This window comes from Aulonocara stuartgranti (genome assembly GCF_965226115.1).
Source record: "Aulonocara stuartgranti genome assembly, chromosome: 18".
Lineage (NCBI taxonomy): Eukaryota > Metazoa > Chordata > Actinopteri > Cichliformes > Cichlidae > Aulonocara > Aulonocara stuartgranti.
In genome coordinates, this window is record NC_138954.1 from 31,339,485 (window position 1) to 31,365,241 (window position 25,757).

The 25,757-nt window shown below is 41.2% G+C and overlaps 1 protein-coding gene across 1 annotated transcript; it reads right to left on the reverse strand.

Annotated features, from left to right (window-relative positions):
• LOC309694681 (protein Niban 1-like) lies at positions 1–24,247 on the reverse strand. Its single transcript, XM_082514894.1, has 14 exons — positions 24,070–24,247; positions 21,718–21,848; positions 21,443–21,580; positions 21,223–21,340; positions 19,893–20,054; positions 15,874–15,989; positions 15,378–15,482; positions 14,452–14,614; positions 14,114–14,295; positions 12,570–12,716; positions 12,355–12,465; positions 11,710–11,817; positions 11,498–11,609; positions 1–1,524 (listed from the first exon to the last, which is right to left on the reverse strand). The coding sequence occupies exons 1-14, from the start codon at positions 24,200–24,202 to the stop codon at positions 260–262; spliced, it is 2,991 nt and encodes a 996-aa protein (XP_082371020.1). The 5' UTR covers positions 24,203–24,247; the 3' UTR covers positions 1–259.
• Positions 24,248–25,757: the final 1,510 nt, after the last annotated feature.

The following is a 25,757-nucleotide window of genomic DNA, read 5'->3' on the forward strand; positions in this document are numbered from 1 at the left end:
CAAGTTTAACATCTTTATTTGGATGATTCAATGCAATTGTTATAGAAAATATAGAATCAAAAAAAGCAACAAAAGAGTTACAATAGAATGACAAACTATTCCATTTTTCAGTTTACTGTTGTATGAAAACACAGCACATTAATTAAATCAGCACAAATTTCTGTCTGGAATAATTAGAAAATGTAAGGCTTATTGAAGTGACTTTTATCTGGTTGGGAATCATTGGTCTGGAACTGCTCTTGCTGTTTTAATGCTTGTTTCAGAGATTGTTGCTACTGTCAGCAACAGGGGAGACTGTTGTTTCTATCTCAATAATCTCAACCACAAGTTCTCTGATGCAAGCCACGCTGTCCGAAAGTAGCTCATTAGCACTCTCTACTGGTGTATCCTCTTCTTTTTTTTCTTCTGTAGAATCTCCTTTCTCTGTGACTGCTTCATCTTCATCCTTTTTATTTTCAATCCTGAGTTCACTGCTTGGCACTTCTTCCTCCATCATCTCTTTATTCTTTTTCTGCTCTGTGTTTAAGGCAGTGGTGGTCTCCACTGGTGATCCAGATGAGCTGTCATCAGCAGGCTCACCTCCTGTTTGGATCTCCATCTGCCCCTCACCTGTTTCTTCCTCTGTTACCTCTTCTTTCTCTCTCTGTTCTTCCCATGCTTGAATTGTCTCACGCCCCTCAATTTCTGCTTCATCTTTGTGTTTCTCCTCTTTTACTCTCTCCACCTCCCAATTGTCTTTAAGTTCTCCTGTCAAATAGACTGCTCTGTCAGTGGTCTGCTGTCCCATCATTGGCATAACAGAAGGTTCTGAGGAACTGCAAGCAATTGCCTCACTTAGTGATCCGAGGCTGATTTGTACTGGACTATCTGCATCAGGTGGGTGTGATGGTAAGGCAGGCTGGATGGAAGAATCCTCTTCTGATGGCTGATTTGAGACTGAAAGGTCAGGCATAGCAGGTTCACTTTGAACTTGGATCTCTGTTGTCTGAGGTGAGACCAGAGGGGACGACTCCAGAGAGTCTGGGATGGTCGGTCCTTGTTCAGCAGATAACTTGGGTGCATTGACTTCATATGTAACATTTGCATCTGTGTCTGATCTGTTTGCTATTGTTGGCTCTGTTGCTGTAGAAGATGCATCAGTTGTGATCTGAACTTCTATGGTTTCCTTCAGGAACAGGTCCTCTTTGCTGCCAGTTTCATCCAACTGTTGTGTCACGATAATAACTGGAGAAAGAAGCACTGTGCTCTGGTCAGAGACATGTGTCTGGTCACATTCACTATCAGTGTTACCTTCTGTCTTCCTCTGGGGGCAAACATCAACTGTCTGACTTTTTTCTTCCACTGCAGAAATTGTTTCTTGATCATCAGTGGGCATGGCTGAGGAGGACCGTCGGGCATGAACAGATGGGCTGTCTGGTGCAGAGTTTGGAGGCGTCTGTCCCAGCAAACTGTACTGACTAATTGCAAGATCTGAAGTGTCCAACAGGAGATTGTTGCTTTTCTTACTAGCTGCATCCTGGACAGCTGATAATGAGGAAGAGACAAAATCATAATTTATGTTTGGACCAAACAGGAATGTTCCAGTTCATATTCAGTATTTGTCACAGGTTTCATTATAGGACAGAGCACTTCATTCTGTCAGCTGCCTAATGGATGTACAGGTTTTCAGAACCCATTTTTTTTTTACACGGGAATTTTCTACACGGAGTAGAAAATTCATTATTGTCAGGCTGTCCTAAAAACACCTTGAAAAGCCTTCAGTCAATCCAAAATGCTGCCGCAGGAGTACTGACAAGGGACTACAAATGTAGCGTGGTATAAGCCACCAAGTAACCACTGTGGGCCTCTCTTATGACTAGTACGAACTTTCAGACCAAAAAAAACTCTCACAGGATCGAATCCAGAATAAACAGGACAAGAGGGTCAATATCAGTAAAAGATGTTCAACAATTTATTAACATGACAAGACACCAAAGTTTTGAGAAAAAGAAAAAAAACCTAAAACATCGCTACAACAAAAAAATAGTAGCGGTGCAACCTTGCCAGCAACGAAGCTATCACCTGAGGGTTTGTTCCTCCTTGGCGGTCCCGGGTGCTCGTCACTCTAAAAGAGACAAATCCACCTCAAACATAAAAAGGCCCAACCGAACACTTATAGCATGCACTAAGTGCTAGTTCAGGCAATAGACGGTGGTAATACAAAAGCACTCTTAATAAACCTTAATCACGGCAAATCCACACACAGAGCACCACTAAAAAATCCTCATTCCCCCGAGGTATGAGCCCCACTCAGGGATTGCACGTTGCCCGCTTAGTATTGCACCAACCCAATAAAAATAAACAAAACATGAAATAAAACGACAAAAATAATTAAAAACGGTGACCTGCTAAAACCAACAAAACACAATCATACAGAGAAGGAGGAAAAAAACAGTGACAAGGTCGCATGTGCAGCCTGCCCTCGAGTAGGCAACTGTATTTGCTGCACACCTGATTTGTCTTGGCCTTTTCTTCCACAGAAATCACTACTTGAACCTCATCTATAGAGGTTTAAAACCACAGTTTGCGTCGTAGGCGATTAAACTTCTCGGCTCTTCACCTACTCACGCATCCATTACTCACAGCCGCTTGTCAGTGGGAATCGTCAGCACCTGTTACTACGCCCTCTTTTATGCCCTCCATTGAGTCCCCTGGGTCCTAAAGCCTTCCCCATTACAATTGCCCTCATTTTAAAAGGTCACCGTCCCGGCGACCACTTACTGCCAGGGCCTAAATACATTTTGGGGCAAACCATTATGGACAGGGGAACTTTGTGAATCACCGGTGAGAAAAACAACCGTCGAATTTACTGACCGCGGGAGGTTAAAGGGGTTTGAATGTTTTCCTGCTGTACTTCTTTTAGGCCGCTCCTGAACTCTTCCCGGGTCCTGCTCTGGAACATTCTCCCTATTATCAATCCCACTTTCCCTTGGCTGTTCTGGAACTAGGGTTACAGGGTTCAGGTTGCTCAGGCCTAGACTCCTAGTTTCACCAACAGGCTCTGAAACCGATACCAAGGGTAGCTGATCTCTGGGTGGGTTTGGAGCCATGGCGAGTATAACTCCACCCACCTCACTGTCATCATCTGGTATATCCGATATTGATTGCTGGGGTGACTCAAGTACCAGCCCTGGGTCAGCGAGGGGATGTTGGTCTGGAGCAGGTGCCATAGTACCCAAAGGTATTACTCTCAACTCTGCCCGATTTAAGTTTTTGTCAGGGCCTGAATGATCTCTAGGGCGTATTTTATAAACCCTGCCTTCTTTGTCCATACTCTGCACAACAACATACACCATAGAATCCCAGGCATCATGGATCTTATGGCGGCCTAAAGGGTGACTTTTCCGATAAACCAAAGTACCTGGGGGGAGAAGGGAAATAACTGTGGGCTGAAAATGTTTATTTCTCCTCTCTGCAGCTTGTTGGAGTTGTTCTCTCGCATGCACATAAACCGAGCTTAAACGTTGTTTATGCTCCTCCACCCACTCCTGCGCAGATCTAGACATTGATTCCGACTGGGAAGCCCCCAGTAGGAAATCAACAGGCAACTGGGGCTTCTGGCCAAACATAAGCTCATACGGTGAAAAACCAGTAGACTGATGTTCTGTGGTATTGTAAGCATACAATACCTGTGGCAAGTATTGCGGCCACTTTCTTTTCTTATCAGTAGGGAGTGTGCGCAACAGATCATGGAGTGTTCTGTTAAATCTCTCGCATTGTCCATTGCCTTCAGGGTGATATGGCGTGGTCCTGCTTTTGTCTATGCCATACAGGTGACACAGACGTTTCAACAAATCTCCCTCAAAGCTCTTTCCTTGATCACTATGGATACGCTTAGGGACCCCATAGATATAAAACCATTTTTCAGTTAACACCCGTGCCACTGTACTTGCCCGTTGATCTACTGTAGGGTATGCTTGAGAGAACTTCGAAAACACGTCAGTGACCACAAGTACATTCTCACGCCCATCACTAGACTTGTCCAAAACACTGAAATCAATGGCAATGACTTCCAGGGGTTTAGCGGCCACCAAACCCCCCCTAAATGTGCGAACCTTTGGTTGTACAGCCTTTGCCAAGACACAACGATCGCACTCCTGACAATATTTCTCAATGTCTCGTGCCATAAAAGGCCAAAAACACCTTTCTCTCACCAGGCTGGTAGTGCGTCCAATGCCTTGATGACCATGATCATCATGTAAACTTCTTAGAACCTCTATTTGCAAGCACTGGGGTAGCAACAGTTGAAGCAAAACTTTGCCATTACCAGGTGTCTGAACTTGACGATACAAGACACCTTCCTTCAACTTGATTCTGGGCCACTGTTGCAACAACTTTTTCACTCCCTTACTTACATTTCCCATTTCCTGTTTAGTAGGCAGCCTCCCACTTTCCCAATACTGTAAGAAAGGGCCAATTACCGGGTCGGCAGCTTGAAGGGATATTAAGTCAGCTTTAGGTCGGGATGGAAATGCACCTATGGCCCTACACGTAGCAGCAACAGCATCTCCCAGCTGCCCCACATCTGTCTGGTCTTGCACATCTGTCTGTGGGATCTTCACCCCTGGAAGCAGGCCAGATGAACTCTGTGGGTGTAGCTGCCGTGACAACGCATCAGCATTGCGGTTGCTGGGACCTGGCCTGTATTTAATCTCAAAATTAAACACAGCTAGCTCTGAGGCCCATCGCTGCTCTACAGCTCCCAATTTAGCAGTCTGCAAATAACTGAGAGGATTGTTATCTGTGAACACGACAAACTTATTTCCCAACAAATACTCCCGAAACTTTTGAGTGACAGCCCATTTTAGAGCCAAAAATTCCAACTTTCTAGAGCTATAATTGGACATATTCCTTTCACTAGGTCGCAGGCCCCGGCTAGCAAAAGCAACTGGCCGTCTCTTCCCTTCTTGCTCCTGGGATAGTACTGCCCCTAACCCTGCCTGACTGGCATCTATCTCAAGGACGAAAGGTTTAGCAAAGTCGGCATAGGCCAATACTGGGGCACTAACCAGCAACCTTTTTAATGTTTGGAATGCATTCTCACATTCCTCACTCCAAAGGTGACCCATTGGCCCATTGGCCCACTGGTACCACTTCTACGTTTCTTCTTGGTACCTCCCAGCTCGCCCACCAGCCGGTGAAGCGGGGCAGCATACTTGACAAACCGCCGGTAATATGAGGCAAATCCCAAAAATGACTGTAGCTCTATACAAGTAGTCGGTCGCGCCCACCCAGCCACTGCACTAATCTTAGAGGGGTCGGTCGCCACCCCAGAAGCCGATATCACATGCCCGAGGTATTGAACCTCTGGCTGGAAAAAGTGACACTTCTCCAGCTTCAACTTTAGATTGTGCTCTTTCAGCCGCGTTAAGACCAAGTCAAGACGCTCCAAATGCTGTTCAAAAGAGGATGAAAACACCACGATATCATCCAGGTACAATAAGAGGGACTGGAAACTTTGGTCCCCAAAAATCCGCTCCATTAGCCGCTGAAAGGTGCTAGGGGCATTACAAAGCCCAAATGGCATTCGATTGAATTCGAACAACCCAAAAGGGGTACAGAAAGCAGTCTTGGCTTTGTCCTTCTCGGCCACTGGTACTTGATTATACCCACTTGCAAGGTCCAATGTAGAGAACCACTGTGCTCCCGTCAGGGCATCTAATGACTCCTCAATACGGGGTAAGGGATAAGCATCTTTCCGTGTCTTGGCATTAAGCAAACGGTAATCAACACACAGCCTAATCTCCCCATTTTTCTTGAAAACCACCACAATTGGGGAAGAATAAGGGCTACTGCTTAAACGCACTACTCCCTGATCCAACAAATCTTTAATATGAGCTTTCACTTGTTCATACTGAGAAGGTGGGAGCCTACAATACCGCTGTCGCACTGGGGCATCGTCCATTAAAGGGATCTCATGTTCCACCAATGTGGTACATCCTAAATCTCCCTCCCCATGACTAAAAACTGAACAATGCTTCTGCAAAAGTGACACTCCTTGTTGGACCTGTTCATTGGACAAAGTAGGCCATGAGAGTTCAGAAACATCAAAGTGCGAATGCGCCTGTACGGTCACTTCGTGCATCGTTATCGGCAGCGTGGAGTCCTCAGACTCTGCGATAACGACAGGGTTCCCAGATGATGGGGGGTCAACCAGATGCAACTCGCCTAGTTGTGTACAAGGCGGTAACCAAACATCCTCAGTTCCCACATTAACCACCGGAATGTCAACCACACCTTGTTCAACAGAAATGAGGGCCGGAGAAACCAAGATGCCCCCCGGCAGGGGATTACCCGTCGCTATAGGCTCCAGGAGCACTGATGGGAAATTAATATTAGCAGCAGAGGGGCAACTAGTGCGTATCCATTTCAACGACCCAGCAGGGACACAAACAGCTCGACCATAGACTTTTGCTTTACCTAAATACCCGGATGTATTCAAAGCCTCAATGCGCTGACACTTATGAAGTGTCTCTTTCCACGTCTTATTGGCATTTTCAAGGGCAGGGGATTCAAACAGACGAGGGCCGAACTGTTCCAAGAGTAGGTGGTAACAACGGCTAATGATATTCATCCCCAAGAGACCAGGCACACTCTGTGGCTGCTGAACGCTACCATCTCGAGGGTCCTCCACCACTAACACGCCCATTTTTGTCAGGATGCCGCCAAAAACAGTCACATCAAGCTCCATGTAGCCTATATAGGGGATTTTCGACCCATTAGCTGCCCTGAGGCGTAACCATTGGCATTTCTTTAAGTGCCCCACCCCCTGCGGCCTAAAGTGCTTCTCAAAGAAACTCTCTCGAATAGTGGTGACCATGGACCCAGTATCCAAAAGACAGGGAACTATAACACCCCCCATTTCTATTTCCACCACTGGACAATTTCCAATTAAGCGAGAGGGATCTCCCATAACAACTTCAGCTGAGCCTACAAACCCTGTTCCCGATGCCTGGCTCTCTGCACCAGAGGGACCTAGTTTCCCGACAGCTGAGACTCAGGGCCTTGTTCCACAACCTGACTGTGTGCATGTGCGTCAGCATGAGACCCACCACTGTTCTTCGTGGCTAGATGTTTGACCCTACAGAACCTGGCAATGTGACCAGCCCTACCACACCGATGGCAAATTGGCTTTCCATCTGCCTGGAAACGAAAGGGCCCAGTGGTGGGAGAGATCGAGGGGATGTTAGTCTGAGACGGCTGTGAGAAATGGACCGACATCTGCTTCATAAGCGTATCCAATTGAACCTGTTGTTTACGAAGGCACTCTTTTATCTGTAGAATGTCATCATTAGACCCGAGGGTGACTGCATGCATCTCTGCATTAACTCCCTCTACTACCTGGCAATTCGTATCACAGGAATAGGCTCGGGGCCTAGTTTTCCCTCCCTGCCTCCCTACATCAGCCCACTTAAGGGCAATACTGCGTAGGGCAAGAAAGGACAGGTCTGGTGTTTGGAGGACCCGCTGTTTCAGCTCTCTACGCAGCATATCATCATGGACATGTTCAGTAAACTGATCTCTTAACAATATGTCAGAATTTGGAATACCACCTGGTGTCTTACAGCTTACAATGTCCATTAGAGATTTAAGAGCATGAGAGTAATCTCGCAGAGATTCCCCTTCTCGCTGGGTGCGCTGGAAGAACTGTAGCTGGGCAGCTACATATGACTGAGTGCAGCTATAGTTCTCGACCAAAATATCAAAGATCTTGTCAGGAGTGTCTCTGCTGATACTCGAATGAAAACAGACGTCCGATTTGGCACTGCCATCAAGATGGTCCATCACAAACATCACTTGTGCTGCTCTTGACATAGGACGAATCTCCAAGCACCTATGTACTTCTTCCACCCACTGGTCAACCGTTAACAAGTCCACTGACAGTTTACCGGTGAACCTTGGGCATTTACGCTCCCGAGGTGCATAAACGTAACACACATTGGAAGCTTCATTTATTGAATTCATATTTGAGGGCACAGTAGATGGACCTGGCACTGGGTCTGGCACTTGGCCAGTCACAGGAGAACGTTCCTGTAATTGGTCCCTCAACTGTTCATTTGCTGCTTTTAGCTGTTGCAGCTGCTCCAAAAGGGCCTGTACGTCATCCATAAGGTCGGCGACGGAGGTCTATTATCCCCACAGCAGTCCAAGCGTTGGCTTCCCCTCCGTAGAAAATGTCACTGTTTTTTTTTCTTTCCCTCCTCTCCTTTAATATTCTTCCTAAAATAAGCAGGGCCACCGTCAAAATAAAAACCAAACACCGTAACTGATATGACCTAGATTCTGTCGACAACGCCAATTAATGTAGCGTGGTATAAGGCACCAAGTAACCACTGTGGGCCTCTCTTATGACTAGTACGAACTTTCAGACCAAAAAAAACTCTCACAGGATCGAATCCAGAATAAACAGGACAAGAGGGTCAATATCAGTAAAAGATGTTCAACAATTTATTAACATGACAAGACACCAAAGTTTTGAGAAAAAGAAAAAAAAACCTAAAACATCGCTACAACAAAAAAATAGTAGCGGTGCAACCTTGCCAGCAACGAAGCTATCACCTGAGGGTTTGTTCCTCCCTGGCGGTCCCAGGTGCTCGTCACTCTAAAAGAGACAAATCCACCTCAAACATAAAAAGGCCCAACCGAACACTTATAGCATGCACTAAGTGCTAGTTCAGGCAATAGACGGTGGTAATACAAAAGCACTCTTAATAAACCTTAATCACGGCAAATCCACACACAGAGCACCACTAAAAAATCCTCATTCCCCCGAGGTATGAGCCCCACTCAGGGATTGCACGTTGCCCGCTTAGTATTGCACCAACCCAATAAAAATAAACAAAACCCGAAATAAAACAACAAAAATAATTAAAAACGGTGACCTGCTAAAACCAACAAAACACAACCATACAGAGAAGGAGGAAAAAAACAGTGACAAGGTCGCATGTGCAGCCTGCCCTCGAGTAGGCAACTGTATTTGCTGCACACCTGATTTGTCTTGGCCTTTTCTTCCACAGAAATCACTACTTGAACCTCATCTATAGAGGTTTAAAACCACAGTTTGCGTCGTAGGCGATTAAACTTCTCGGCTCTTCACCTACTCACGCATCCATTACTCACAGCCGCTTGTCAGTGGGAATCGTCAGCACCTGTTACTACGCCCTCTTTTATGCCCTCCATTGAGTCCCCTGGGTCCTAAAGCCTTCCCCATTACACAAAGAAAGAGCATATTTTTCTCATCCTGGATTCTGTTCAATGCCTCCCTGTTAAATCCAGAATTGAATTTAAAAACCTTTTTATCACGTAAAAGGTCTTGAAGAACCGGCCCCATCTTATCTTAAAAACCTCATAGTTATCGTATCACACCAACAGAGCACTTTGTTCTCAGACTGCTGGCTTAATTGTGATTCCTAGGGTGTTTAAAAGTAGAATGGGAGGGAGAGCCTTCTTTTGGGCCCCTCTTCTATGGAACCAGCTTCCAGTTTGGATTGGAGAGACAGACACCCTCTTGTAAAGATCAGGCTTAGGTCTAAGCTGCGGGAGGGGGCTTCCCTTGATGCACTGGGGAGAGTGTTTATTCTTCACTAACCTTTTTCTCACTATGTCTTTATACAGGTTTCTGCATTCAAATATTAGTCATAATTAATCTCTGGCTCTCTTCCTGTCTTCCTCCCCACACCCCCACCCGGTCGCAGCAAATGGCTGCTCCTCAATGAGTTTGATTCTGCTGTTTTTCCTTCCCACTGTCACCAAAGCGCTTGTTCATAGGGGGGGTAATATGATTTTTGTTGGGATTCTCTGTATTATTAAGTCTTTACTTTACTTTACTTTACTATACAATATAAAGCACCTTGAGGCAACTGTTGTTGTGATTCAGTGCTATAGAAATAAAACTGAACTAAATTGAATGGAATTAGATATGAAGCACGTTTTTCCAAACCACTCAAATTGTAAGATATATATAAACAATAATAAATACAGAGAAAAACCCAACAATCATATGACCCCCTATGAGCAAGCACTTGGGCGACAGTGGGAAGGTAAACTCCCTTTAAACAGGAAGAAACCTCCGGCAGAACCAGGCTCAGGGAGGGGCGGGGCCATCTGCTGTGATTGGTTGGGGTGAGAGAAGGAAGACAGGATAAAAGACATGCTGTGAAGAGAGCCAGAGATTAATAACAAGTATGACTCAATACAGAGAGGTCTATTAACACATAGTGAGTGAAGAAGAAATATTCAGTGCATCATGGGAATCCCCCAGCAGCCTACATCTATTGCAGCATAACTAAGGGAGGATTCAGGGTCACCTGATTACTGTCTAACTATACGCTTTAGAAAAAGGAAAGTGTGGCAGGCGTGGTTGTGGCACAGCTGGAGGAGAAGCCAACGCACTGGAGCTGCATCGGGTCATCACACCACCCTGCTTAAATACTACTGGGTCCTGAGTGTGGTTCTTGTTGTTGTCGGTATGTTAAGCTGGCTGTGGTGTGAATAGCAACGTGTGAGAGTTAATAAAGGATGCTTAAGAGCATAAAAATGTCACCAGGTCTGCTGTGTCTGCCGTGGTTTGTTACAGAAGGTTTTAAGCCTAATCATACAAGTACGATGTACTACTTTTTTACTATTTTTAAATCCTCTTGGAACCATAAGTAAGTTTGCAGTGCAAGAGCGAAGTACTCTAAAAGGGTGATATGGTCATTAAGATAAGATGGGGCCTTGTATGTGAGGAGCAGGATTTCAAATTTAATTCTGGATTTAACAGGGAGCCAATGAAGCGAAGCCAATATCTGAGAAATCTGCTCTCTCTTTCTAGTCCCTGTCAGGACTCTTGCTGCAGCATTTTGGATCGACTGAAGGCTTTTTAGGGAGTTTTTAGGACATCCTCATAATAATGAATTACAGTAGTCCAACCTAGAAGTAATAAATGCATGAACTAGTTTTTCAGCGTCACTCTGAGACTTGTGGAGATATTGAGCAAATGGAAGAAAGCAGTCCTACATATTTGTTTAATATGTGCATTGAAGGACATATCCTGGTCAACAATGACTCCAAGGTTCCTCACAGCGTTACTGGAGGCCAAGGTAATGCCATCCAGAGCAAGAATCTGATTAGATACCATATTTCTAAGGTTTTCTGGGCTGTGTACAATAACCTCAGTTTCAATTTAGAAGCAGAAAATGAGTGTTCTCTGTGCCTGATGAATGGGCTTGGATGCACTGTCATCCAAGAATAGGTTGAAGATGCTTCATGACAGGGTAAAAGTGACCAAATCCTTACAATTTATAGATTCACAATGATGCTTCTCTCTGAGGTAAAACCATGTAAATAAAATGAGTCCAGGATTTTCGTTTAATTTGTAACCTGTCTCCTTGTAGCCTAGGAGAGAATACCAGAAAAAAGAAGAAACAAAATCTATACCAATGCACAAACAAAGATCAATATCAAGATCAATATTTACCTGTCTCTATCTGCTTGCTGAGAATGGTTTTCAGAACATCATCGTAAATGTTATGAACCAGGATAAAACTGCTGTAGTCAGCGAAAATGTACTGCTCAAACTGTTGCAGCTCCTAGACACAGAAAACCAGACAGTCCATGCTTTGTAGAATATAAAATATCAATAACACACGATAGAGTCAGACAGAGTGAAGTAGCAGCAGGTTGACCTACAGTTTTCCACTTGCTGTCCATCTTCCTGGTGAGAGTAGGCAGAGTGATCTCCAGCAGGGCTTCCTCGTACAGCCTCCTCTGGACTACCCTGCTGTCATAGTCCAGCTGCTACTCACACACACAAGCAAGATTTTTTGTAATACTCACTTTTGAGCAAAGATTGTATTGTATTTGTGGGGCACACTAGAAAACAGGAACAAGTTACTTATCACTGTGACAGGTTAGTTTACTTTGCTGTCTGAATCCGCAATTGAACTTGTAGTGTGTCAATTTGCAACTGACCCACATAAAAACACAAGTTGTCAGTGACACAAATACTTTTTCTTTGTAGATTTCAAATAGTCTCTCAGGGCTTTCCAGGTTTAACAAGCTGCGCACTACACCTGCTACAAAGACATGTTTTTAGGGTTTGGGACCAGAGTCCAGGGTTCCCACTAGAATGCACACATCATTTTGTTTCAGTGTGTAACATTTTAATGGTGTATCTAAGCATATTTATTCCTTATTTTATGAAAATCACATATCTTTCATTTATTTGGATTTCTAAAATACACGGTCTATACAGTTCCTTCAGAAATCTTCTGATCACACATGATAGATTTTTTATTAAATAAAAATTTAATTCAAAATAATTAACTTATTTACCTTCAGCACTCTTTCTGTAGCCCTGTTCAGCTTAACAGGAACCTGAGTGGGCTGCAGTCTGGCTGATGACTGGAGGAACTGTTCCAAGGTGTAGACAGCACTGTCCAGCAACTGTAACACACACACAGCAAACACTAAAAAACGGCTCACGTCAATCTTTTCTACTTTTAGGCTCCTTGAGAGGCCATGTCTATACTGAAGATTGTGCTTCATACCAGCTCCATCTCCAGACTTGCATAGTGAACCAGTCTATGAATGCTGCTCAATCCAAATCGCTCTTTTAAGGCTTCGAGTTTCTCTGTCAGGTTCTCCACCTGCTTGTAGCACTGATCTAGACGCATTGATCGTAGACTGGACAAGGCCTAAAAGAAATAGAGCAAATGCTTTCTGTCAGCACTTTTGAAAATTTGGGCAAGCAAAAACTTCAGACATCTTCAACTTCAAACATCTTGTGTTTCTTGATTTCAAATGAGACCCTCTTCAAGATGGCACAAAAGCGGCACAATGGGTGCCTTCCAAAAGTCTAACCTTAATGAAAATGTCCCAGCTGTGTTGAAACTACAATATGAGGAAGATGGAGTACAAAATGCCACACTGTGTTCTGTTTTATGGAGATTATGTAAATGAGAACAGCCTGTGAAAAATATCCCTTCATTACAAAGGCTGGCACTTTAAAGAAGAAGGAACATTTATGGCCAGATTTACTAACATCCATCCATCCATCCATCTTCATCCGCTTTATCTGAGGCCGGGTCGCAGGGGCAGCAGCCTAAGCAAAGAGGCCCAGACCTCCCTCTCCCCAGCCGCCTCCTCCAGCTTATCCGGGGGAATACCAAGGCGTTCCCAGGTCAGCCGAGAGATATAATCTCTCCAGCGTGTCCTGGGTCTGCCCCGGGGCCTCCTCCCGGTGGGACATGCCTGGAACACCTCACCCAGGAGGCGCCCAGGGGGCATCCTTGTCAGATGCCCGAACCACCTCAGCTGGCTCCTTTCGATGTGGAGCCGCAGCTGCTCTACTCTGAGCCCCTCCCGGATGGCCGAACTTCTCACCCTATCTCTAAGGGAGAGGCCAGCCACCCTTCGGAGGAAGCTCATTTCTGCCGCTTGTATCCGGGATCTCGTTCTTTCGGTCACTACCCACAGCTCGTGGCCATAGGTTTACTAACATTTACTAACATCTTGCATGAAATCAAATGCAAAAAAACCCAAAACAAACAAACCATAAAATCATGTCTTATGCCCATTGTGGTTGTGATAGTTGCTACTAGGAGAGTTTACTTTTAGAAGGGGTGATGTTATCAGAATGAATTCGTAATCTGCACTTTGCATGGATGGCTCAAAGTTGCTATTGCTCTTGTTACTGCTAAAACCTCAAACTCTTCACTCAGTCTTCACATTGAGTGTTTAGAGGCTCCTGGTGATATTCAGCTCTGAGCTTAACAAACTGTTGGTAAAAATTGTAAATATATCAAGAGGTTTGGAATGAAATGGAAAATGCAGCTACTGTACAAATAACATTTACATGATCTGCTCCACTTATGTCGACTGTGTTCATAATTGTCAGATAGTCCATTGTAGTAAATTATGGGAGTGTTTTCACCTCCGTTTTCATAAAGGATGGTGCACTGTATCCTATGTTAAAGGAAACGATAAAGGCAGCATTCAAACTTCTTTCTTCAGTATTTGGAGAATTGGAACAGCTCTTATTTTGGCTGCCACACAAATACTTTAGGGTAACTAAAAACAAGTCCTCTCTCACCTTCTTTGTCTCCTGTGTCCCTTCGTTTTTGTGTAAAAAGGCCGAATCCATCTGTGTTTTCAGCGTGCGCTGCATCCCAAGAATACCTCCGCTTATGTTCTCGGTAAGTGCTTCAAGGATGGAGGACATGTAGGGTGCTACAGACTCACTGCACACTTTTTCTGCCTCTTCACATACACATGCTGAAACAGATACAGATTCACAAAATGTGCACAAAAGCTGAACCATGGCTAGACGCTCAGTTTGTAGCTTAATATGGATTTAGCTGAGTTTAGCCATTAAAAACAGTCACTCATTTTCTAGGCATTTTCAGATGAGATTAGTCAAACAATGTGTACCTCTGACTTTTTGCTCCAGGAACAAGTGAGAGGACATTATCTGGTCCAGATTGGATCTGATGAGTGCCTGATTGTCTGATGCTGTCTCACGGCACTCCTTCTTCAGAGCCTCCAGACCTGCAGTCAGCTTTTCCAGCACCAACGTGTGGGTTGCTTGCACTGTCTATACATACAAACAAATTAATACACTGTGCAACAGAGAGATTAAAAACTGATGCTAAAACTGCCACACACAATTTGTTGGAACACGGGGTAAAAGATAATAGTGTTGTAGTTCAAAGATACTTGCTGTCAGATAATTCCCTTAATTCTGATAAGTTAGGTAGCATTCTGAGAAGATCAGATTGGTATGGTATCAGATTATATCATTTCTAAAGAAAGAAAAAGTCTTGAAGTTCACTTTAAAAAATGCTATTTTTTGACCACGTGGGGGCAGCATAACAAGGAACTTTTGCTTAAGATCCCCAGTTGATTACAATAGGGACTTTTGTAATACAAGGTTTATATTTAAATATGCCAATGACACATTACATTATCTTTAGACAGCTATCTAAATGTTTGTTTACATTTTTGAACATTGTTCTAATTTGCATAAATGGCCATGGAGAAAAAGTGTAGTAAAAGAAATACCCCTATGTATTGCTAAATATAAATATATTGTTAAACACATCTTACAAAGCAGCTCATTACCTCATATGTTCGCAAGCTGCTCAGAACTGCTTGATTAGATGATAATTCCTGTGAATGTTGCTTAATGCTTTGATCATCTTTTACCGTACCATTCAGTAGTGTTAGTTAGAATATTGCTAAATGCTACACATACATGCTAAACGAGTGACATAGTACTAAAACAATCCTGAACAGGAACATTTCATAAATAGATAGACTCAGAATTTGCAGAGACTTGGTGTCATATTTTTACTTACTGCGAGCCATTGCCGTATCTTTTCAGTCTTCTTGCCTTTTATCCTGGACTGAAGCTGACTGTGTAACCATGGCAACACTTCCTCCATCACCTGGGAGGCAAGCACCTACATACACAAGCACACTGTTTATGGCTTTGTCTTTACAACACTTTGCATTTAATCATAAATTATTGCTAATCTCTGTCTTTTTTCCACAGTTTGTCTTTTCTGCTGTCTCCCTTCCCTACACTCTAACTGGTTGCAGCACAAGGAGGTTTTCCCTCCTTGTGCCTGGTTCAGGGAGTTTTTCCTTCTAACTGTCACCAAATGCTTGCTCGTAGTGGGACATCTGATTATTGGAGTTTTCTAATTCTTGCATGTTATTGTAGGGTCTTTAGAAAAAAAAGTGCCATGAGATAACTATTAATGTGATTTAGCACTATAAAAATAAACTGAACTAAAGTGAAATGAAGAACACAGACAGGCTTAAAGTTTTAATGTGTGTGTGTGTACAAACTTGTTCCTCAGTGCCCAGCAGCATTTCCCAGGATTCATAGCATCCTTTGTCTTGTCGGTAGAGTCGGAGGGCTCGTGCATATGCTTGATTCTCATATGATGAATTACACCACGGGTCTGCAGGAAGTAGGGATTTTGTTATTATTCTGAAAGAATCTGGTGGCATGCTCATCCTGTCCCTTTATTTTTGAAAGTTGAAATCAGTATCCCATTCTTATTAGAACACCCGTGGCTTAAAATGATCTACAAGTGTGGTAAGTATTAAAATACTTAATTCTTAGTATTTTGTCATTAGTCATTTTAGTTTGGTAGAAATTGTGCTGATCCTGTATCCTCGGTGGATCCCTGACATCAATATTCCATTCTCATTACAACACATCTGACCATTTTCACATCTCTAATTTTTTTGTTCTTTTTTTCTTTTTTTTCTTTTGCTAATTCACTAAAAAACATGTCTTGTAGTGTAGTTTCCCTTGAGCTGTTTCAGATTTTTTTTTCTGCAGAAGTTTAAGGAACAGAAAGTCATGAATCATATCCTGCTAAAAATTAAAAATAAATAAATTTAAAAAAAAAAACAGCATGCGGCCATTTCCTATTTGACTTTTGGTCAGCCTCAAAGCGATTCTGGTAAACCATCAGATATTTCAGGAGAGGAAGAGACATTTTACACATGGGATGCTGCTGACATCGACTGAAGATATAGTTTTGATTAGATAGCATAGATTTTACTTAAAAACATATAGACAACATCTTATCTCAAAGTATAGTCTTCACATACTTTATACAATATCCATTCTCTGTTGATTGATCTGCTAATTATATTGACAGTATTCACTAAATGTGTCTCTAGGGATTCGCTTAGATTAGCTCATAGCAGACTCTCTAGCAGCATGGTCTTTTCACCTGTTCCTCCTGCACTTTCCTGCTCATTGTGTCAGATGTTTACTTACTCCTTGGCCTACTTTAGTAACAATGATACTTGTAATTAAATGCCTATTTGCAGCTCTGGAGGCCAGGATCACTGAATTGGAGACCCCGTTTAGCCCCCTGTTTGAAAACCCTGACTGTCTGAGTCTGAGTGGTGTTCAAAAACTCTTCCACTCCAACTTGTTAATTAACCAAACACCCAGACAGAGTTTTAATTAATTTGAAAGCCTGGTTCTTAGCCTTAGCTGGAAATAGCAAAAAACAGTTTTACTTGTTGTTATCTGTCATCCACCTGGGCCTTACTAAGTTTCTGAACGATTTCTCAGACTTTTTATCTAAATTATGTGCTCAGCTCAGATAAAATAATTGTTGTGGGTGATTTTAACATCCATGTAGATACTAAAAATTACAGCGTCAATTGGCTTCTTTTAAAATATAAAACAACCCACCCACCACTTTAATGACATTCTAGATCTTGTTCTGACATATGGCATAGAAACTGAACATTTAACAGTTTGTTCCGAAAACCCTGTCTGGCTCTTTTCCACAGCTTGTCTTTGTCCTGTCTTCCCCTCTACACCCCCAGCCAGCCACCGCTCTCCGAGTCTGGTTCCGCTGGAGGTTTCTTTCTGTTCCAAGAGTTTTTTCTTCCCACTGTTGCTGAAGCACTTGCTCATTAGGGATTGTATGATTCTTGTTGGGTTTTTCTGTTGTGATTTGGAACTATATAGATTGAATTGAATTGAATTGAATTGAATTGAATTGAATTGAATTGAATTGAATTGAATTGAATTGAATTGAATATGATGCATGTTTTTTTTATACTCCTCAACCCACTGAGTGATTTTTTGCACCTATTGTTGTGATTTGTTTAAATTGAAATCAAATTAAATCTAATTGAATTGAAGACAGAGGTGAGCATAAAAGCAAAGCCATCAATCCTACGCTCCAGCCTTCACCTATGGTCACGAGCTCTGGATAGTGACTGAAAGAATGAGGTTAAATATACAAGTGGCAGAAATGAGTTTTCTTCAATGAGTGGAAGACTCGACCAGGGACTTGAAGTAGAGCCACTGCTCGTCCACATCAGAAAGAGCCATTTGAGGTGGTTCGAGCATGTGACTAGAATGCCTCCCGGACACCTCCTAGGTGAGGTATTCCGGAAATGTCCTACCGCAAGGAGGTAGACCCAAGGACTCGCTCAGTTGGTTTGGATGGATGGATGGATGGATAGAAATAGTTCTGTGTTTCAAATGATAGGTAGTCCCATCACTACCTATCACCCCTGAATTTGCTCTGACTAACATACCAAGTCTGCATCTGTGTCATTGCTAAATTCACAAAACAGTGTGCATTTTTTCTCACTGCAGCTACTGACAGGTTTCCTAATTTTAGAAAAGACTATGTAAAACCTAGTTTGTATGCACAAACACTAAAAATAATAGCTATCCAAACAATCTTCAATAATGATTGCAAAATTTCTTTCTAAAGTCCAATATTTAGACATCTGTAAATACCCTCCACATGATACTTTTAAACTCTCTTAATTTAATTTGCAAACCTGGCCAAAAATATTCTCCATTCCTTTAAAAGCCTTATCCTAGCTACCATGATGTGAAGGGCAGGGTAAAAACTGGACAGACTATTGTTTAATATTGTTACCATACCAATTTAAATTAAGTCTTCTAATTCTGCCAAGATGAGTGGTCAAATATCCAACCACAATTTGCCAGAAGCCTGTCAACAACTACTTGTTCAAGTTGTGTTTTATTTATAAGGATATGAGTGCATATATGTGTGTTTCAGCCTGTATGATCCTGTGTGGATTAGAGAAAATACAAATTCGTAACTCAAATGAAAAAAAAAAAAATTAAAACCCCCTAAATTAACAAGATATTCATGCCTATTCATGGCATTCATGAGTTTATGTAAACATCTGACCACAACTGGCAGATTGCAATAATCTAAAATTAACATTATGTGTTATATATCATACAAGTGTACAGTGGGGGCAGAAGTACTTCAGGTAGGCTAGCTTTTTTTTTTGAAGGGACACCAGAACATCATCAAATGTTTAAAAAAGTCAAAGACTTAAAATTCCAAGGAAGTGTTTAAATGAAGAGATATGGTTATTGGAAGAAGAGGTTGATATATCACTTTGAGATGAATAAAATCAACATCACTGTAAGTGCTGTGGCTTTACACATCTAAAGTGAAATAGACAGTGGCGGCCATCTGTGTGCTATTTCCTGCTGAGGATATCTTTGTGCAGATATGATGTGCTGTGTTTTTGCAACCTTATTGCTTAAAGTTGAAGGGGTTTGTTTTTTGGTTTGTATCCTAGCTAACCACACAGGAAGTCAGCAGCATTAATATTTATATCTGTCACCCGGGCAACTGTCACAACATGAATGACAAACTAAAGACGAGCCAACCAGAAGCAGGACTCTGCTACAACAATTTGAAATATTTTACACTCACATCTGATATTAGACAACTGTAAAAAGTATTTGGATTTAATCAACAGCATGTAGCGCTGCACACCATGACAAAATATTGAAAATCCTTTTGAGCTCTTAGCTCAAAAATATTAGCAAGGACTACCAGCTTAGGAGAGAGTTAGAAAAATTCAGAGCTACTGAGCAAGAAATGGACCCAAACTTGTTGTTGACCTTGTAGTAGTTAGAATGATGCATACTTTGTAAAACTGTTTTCATTTGATATGAAAACACATAATTCTGAACTAGGACATCCTCAGAAATTAGAAGTCATGCACATAGACAAATTGCACTTGGTCATACCAACATATAAAGACCTTTTAAAGACCTTTGGGGAGAAAAAGTGAGGTAACTGATGGGTCTGGTCATTTTTTTTAAAAAAAATTGGATATTTCAAATAATTTGAAAGCGAGCGATTCATCTTTTAAAATTATCTACACGTGTGATGGCTTTGACTGCTTAGGGAATTTCTTAGCTTGCAGTGATTGTGCAAGCAGGCATTTGACATTGTTTTGTCTTTATTTTGTGTTATTACCCTGCACATCTGAAGCAAGGCTAAGTGGGCCACGGCAAAAGCATACATATGAGTGTTTACCAAGGTTGCGATGTCTAATACAGGTCTTCAGGCCAGACAGGAAGTGATCTCGCTCCTCCTCTTGTTGAAACAGGAAGCAGGTGTGGCCTGTGTAAGCCAAGTGGAGATGCACAGCAAATGCATCTGGATTAACGACTGCAGAAGAAGAGTCCTCCTTTCCTCCTGGAAACACAAATAAAACAAAATTACTGATGTGGGTTTGACTGTATTCTCTATTAATTTGTGTCCAACAAAGAAGCTTTTGTTTATGTTACACTCATAAGCCTCTGACTGTTTAGTAAATTATCTATCATGTAATTAAGTGACTAAAATCGAATCTATCAGATACTGGACATCTTCAAAGATACTGGTGACCTTTTTTACTTAATAATGATGAATCATGGTATTTGATTTGACAGATTGTTATGAAATCAAATTCCAACCCAGCCTGAACATGTGAATTTGAGGTTCATTAGAGATTCTGTTGAGCTTGATCATCTTTAGCAACTTTCCACATTTTCTTCTATTCTGATCAAATTGTCCTGTTATGTGAGAGGAGTAGTACACACTCTTCTATAAAATCTTGTGTTTGACACTTAAACGGGTCAACACAATCTGATTTTTCAGACACCTCATTATTGTAAATTTCATTTACAATATTATAACCCTTTTTTTATTTAAATGTTCTTAAAAAAACACAAAAAAACCAAGGACATTTACAAGTGGTTTCGAACAGTTGATAGATAGCGTGTATCACTGTATAATCTTACTTTCCTCGATGTTTCCTGTTTCCATTTTCAAAATATCTCTCTCCCGCTAGAAGAATTTAGTACAATCTAGGCTCTAATACAAATGACGGACTGCACTGGTGGATCCTTTATGAAAGGAAAGAAGAAAATGCTATACCATAAGTCAATGTGGCACAGTGTTAGACATTCACAAACACAAGCAGTCAGCATCACTGATTGGTAATCATCCTAATGGCTGCGGTGTTTTCCGCCTTTTATCACAGCTTGCTAAACTTCAAATATGTTTTGAACGGTCAGGAATTTGTTAAATCCAGCGGAAAACCTTGAAGGTTACACTTCTTTATTAAAACCTGCTTGTTATCAAGTTGTTGCCTTGTGTGAGGTGTTCTACATATATAAATAATTATCTGTACTAAAATGATTAAGTTTGTAGTGTTACTCAGTTTGCTGTACTCATACCCTCATCATGGAGCATTTCCCTACTGACAGTCGTTTCATTTTCATTAACTGACTTCAGAGATGCTGAGTTAAAGCAGATCATATCTTCATTGGGAAGACAAACTATGAGTAGTATCAGTCATGCTGTTGCACATCTAAAATACCATTCAGTATTCCGGCACAGGTTTTCTCAAGGTGAGCTCTTGATTCGTCATCTTTGGTGAAAACAATTGCCCCCGTCAGCTGGAGGACCATCTTAGCCACACATCCACGGTTGAAAGTCTAAAAATTGGAATCACAGATAGCAATGTTCATCACAGGATGCAAATCATTTAGACTGCAAATTTCACGTGCTGTGTGTGAGCGTATTAATCTGTGTGTTACCTCCATGCTATCATGTATCTCTGCTTTGTAGTCTCTTCGCAGAATTATGTATCTCTCTCTGCATTTCTTTAGCTGCTCATCCCAGTTGGAGAACTTAATGCTCCCTTCATACAGCACCTCCTCAGGAGCATACTGAGGCTGTACAGTGCACAAACACACAAGCACACACTGGTTAAACTTTAACATAATTAGAAATTTAGACCAATTTTCCAGCTGCATCAACATGCATAAATATATATGTAGTCGAATTGAGTTTGAAAAGATTTAACTCTTACCCTCCGTGTAAGCAATAACCCCCTCCCCTCTCTCTTAGGCTCCACCTCCTGGTGTAAGTGTCCAAGGTAGGCTACAGAGTACTGCTGACGGTAAAAGTCACTGAAGCTCTGGAATGTACCATCAACCAGTCCTGGATGCATACAGAAACACAGCTTGTTGTTGGGATTATTATAATGTTTGATGTTACTCAAACTTGTTTAGAACAATTTTTTTCATAATGACACATATTTACATGTGTATTCTTTTATAACAGTAATCAGCATAGTTTTCCTCTCTGTGTGCATTGTTACACAGATATTAAAAACTCCATGATATTAAAAACTAATTTCAAAACGAGTGTTTGAACTTATACATACCCTTCACTGAAGGAAACCATTGCAAGTGCAGAGTAACTGGGAATGGTAAATTTAGTTTTAAGGATGGAAATGTACATATTAAAGCTGCACTTGTCAATATTTTTATACTGACAAATGTTTAAATTGCTAGGCCAATGTCTTTCATAGCCTGCTTCAGATATGGGCTACATAACTTAGCTAGCTTGTTCAGCATGTTAAAGTCTGTCTGACATTCAGGCATGGACCAAATGTAAGTGTTATTTTAAATTTCATTAAGAGTTAGCGAGACACCACACTGTTATATACATATTGTTGAAAATAATCCTGATGTTATTGAGCTGAGCATAAAATGCACAAGATACATGTGGAATTATAATGTTGTGCATGCTCGTTTATTAATATAACTACGTGAGTTAAAGGGTCACAGGTGAGAATGTCATTGTAGTTAGATAGCACTTAAAGGCATAGAACACAGCACTGCATGAATGGCTGTAAATGGTTACAAGGCGATTCACCATTCAAATCCAGCCCAGCAAGTCTCTCATTGTGACTTTTATGGGAAAGCAGTGTGACCACTAAGACATCAGGCTGACATAACTCCAATATCTCTGTCAGCTCACTGTTTTGATAGTCATCCCTAACCTTTTTTTAATGTTTTGAGCAAAAAACTTACAACCGTAAGGTAAGGTATAGAAATTGCCCTAGCACTGGACTCCAGGGAGATTTTTTTTAAATTTAACGCAGTTAACAAAACACTTAAAGCTGCACAATAATATTCAATATTTAGTATTTACTGTTATATACTCATAGATTATCGATCTATCTACCTATATATATATATATATAATACCAATGGCCGTATTGGTCCATGGTCCACTTGGTATAGTAAATCCGTTGGGCATCTTTCTTGGCCTTCAGACAATAATTCTGATGGCAAAAGAACCAAACGGGACAGGCGGCGGGAAAAAAAAAACAGTAATAAATGGTAAGTAAAAAGTAATCTTGGAGAGGTAAAACAAGACAGGCATATTTGAAGAAATAATGTACATGTCTGAAAAGGGTGAGAGGATATATCAACTACCTCACACATATACAAAGGCCAAATATAAACAATACCACAGTGTGCAGGTGTGAAGTAATTTGTCATGTGGCCGAATTTAACAAAAGTCCTGCTTGTGTACGCTGGTGTGTAAGTGGGTTTTGACTGTGGTTCCGGGTTTTTAATCCGGTGTCTTCAGTGTAGATTGATCATAATCATTTGTTTACAGTATGAGACCACTATCCAGCCTGACTTTCATCTTACATACTGACACACATAGATAGACAGAGATCTGACAACCCATAATAATATAATAGTTGGAAATAGCTGTAATTACATTTGAGTTTGCAAGGGAGATTAGTGACAGGATGTGACTGTGCTGATAACATGTATAGGAATGTACACATGGAGAAATAAGCAAAAACATTTACAGAGCACATCAGTTTTGTTACTTTTTTCTATTAAAGTTAAAATATTCATTAAAATAGATATAATTTAATTAGACTTTAAAGCATAATGTCCTTTGCTTGGTTACTGTCACACTCTTAGCTTGGTGGTCAAGGCTGGTACCCAGCCCAAAATAACCGCAATTTCCCCAGTCAACCCATTATTCCGGGGACCCTTGTAACACACCGCACCTCTAACCAGGTTTCCTGTCAGCCTTTTGCTAAAAGTTAGCAACTAGAAGACTAATAAAAATATATTTATGCTGTCTAAAAGCAATCGAACAAAAGTAGCAGTTTGGTTTATTTTTAAATTTACTACTACATTGATACAGCTGCAATAACCACATCTATTGCTTTTATTACTGCTACTACTTTGACTACTACAAAGCCAAAGTAGCTGCTATCATTGTGCCCATACATTTATAGGTTCTGTTTCACTTTTACTCTCTCCCTTCTATTTCTTAGGATTAGAAAACTGACATTCAAGTTTTTCTGAGCTGCTCTGAAAAAGAAAAGTGATTTCTTAGTTACCTTTGATGTAGCTGATTTTGGCCTCATCCAGCAAGCCAGAGGAAGATGCTCCCATGATGTCTACTTTCTTTCTTTTGAAGGTTGTTAAGAACAGGTGACTGGGGTTATTTAAGGATCTGCGCACAACACACATAGGAAACACATGTCAACTGAATGAGCTGCTCTGATGTGTCAAGAGGCTTTTGCTCAACTCATTTCCTCTGTGCTCTGTGAGTCAGTGTGTGGTGAGGTGGGGCGGGGCCAGCAAAATGTGAGGTGGAATCTGTCACTGCGGCCCCTACCAACTTTAACATTGTACCCAAGTGTCACAGCCATCCTTGCAAGGCCATCTGCTGGTATGCACAAGAGTGACATGTTTAACATAATACCCTTACCTAACAACATAAGTATTTTTTTATGTGATGCATTTATTGAACAAGTTAGAAAAGATAACAAGCATTTAGTCCCTCATCTTTGGGTTATCTGTGGCAGTTCACGGAGAGATCGTTATTAATCAGTCTATGTTCCTGCCCCCACCTCTGAGCTAGAACTGTGGGTAGTGACCAAAAGAACAAGACGGCAAATGGAAAAATGAACTTATTTAAGTAATAATTATTTGAACCTTTCTCAACTCTGCTGAATCTGTAAAACTTTGACGTCAACCTTATATACTAAGATGAAAAAAGTACCTTTGTAGCAACCAATGAAAGTCTAGACCCTAACCTTCTACATTTCAAAATATACAGTTTCCAGATAATAGCAAATTTAACTAAATCTCTTAAAGATTATATTTTGTATTATGTTTATTTAAAGTTCAATTTGGCTTTATTCTTGGACAGTGAAGGAGTAGCTTTTAAAAAATAAACTTCTTCATCTTTTACCGGCTTTGTTGCAGAGTGTCTGAAACAAGCTGTTTAAGCCCCTCCTCTTTTAAATCAAATAGGTGGGGCTTCTATGCTCAGCCAGGGTGGGGCTTCTATGCTCAGCCAGAGCTAGGCTATTCACACTCTGACAAGGAGTAAACACAGGACCAGTTTAATCAATTCCAATACCGTCAACCTATGAAGGCAGCTTATGTAGGCGACAACATGATTTTTTAGATAAATCATCATCAATTTGCAAATTCTAAACACATTTTAATGAGCACTGTGATTTCCACAATATTTAGCTAACACAACAAAACATAACTTTCAGCTTTTGGTGTACTTTATAACTGGGTTTTTGTACAGAACACTTAGAGTTTGTTTGCAGTCTTATGAGTTTGTGGCTCATAGGGGTTAGTTTTTCAAACACTGACCTAGAATTTTGTCCATACTTAATATGAACATCATTGAACAGCATGTACATGGAAGACAATCACAAAAAGCACAATTCCCTACTACAGCGAAAGTGCCTTTTCGTGAGTCCAACTCACAACCCTGAAATGGATAAGCGGAAGTGAACGGATGGGTGTATATTTGATGACATTCTAATGGCCATGTGTTTATGAAAGACACAAAGAGTTAGGAATGATACAATAGTTTAACTTGTTTGTATAATTTTTCATATACGATATGACGTATTTTTATATAAATATTAAAATATAATTTGAAAAAAGTCTCTATATTTCTAATAGTTTTTGTTACAATAAGCAGGATCCGTTTTCAGATATTCTGGTTAAACTAAATACCTTGTAGTATATTTCGAGACATTAATAGTAAGAAAATTGT

Coding starts and splice junctions, on each gene's coding strand:
- LOC309694681 (XM_082514894.1), bottom strand. CDS start 24,202: ATGTGTGTTGTGCGCAGATCCTTAAATAACCCCAGTCACCTGTTCTTA. Junction 20,055..21,222: donor CTGTGCCGGAATACTGAATG/GTATTTTAGATG, acceptor TTGTGTTTCCAG/GAGGAAAGGAGGACTCTTCT. Junction 15,483..15,873: donor TGCTGGGCACTGAGGAACAA/GTTTGTACACAC, acceptor TTGTGTATGTAG/GTGCTTGCCTCCCAGGTGAT.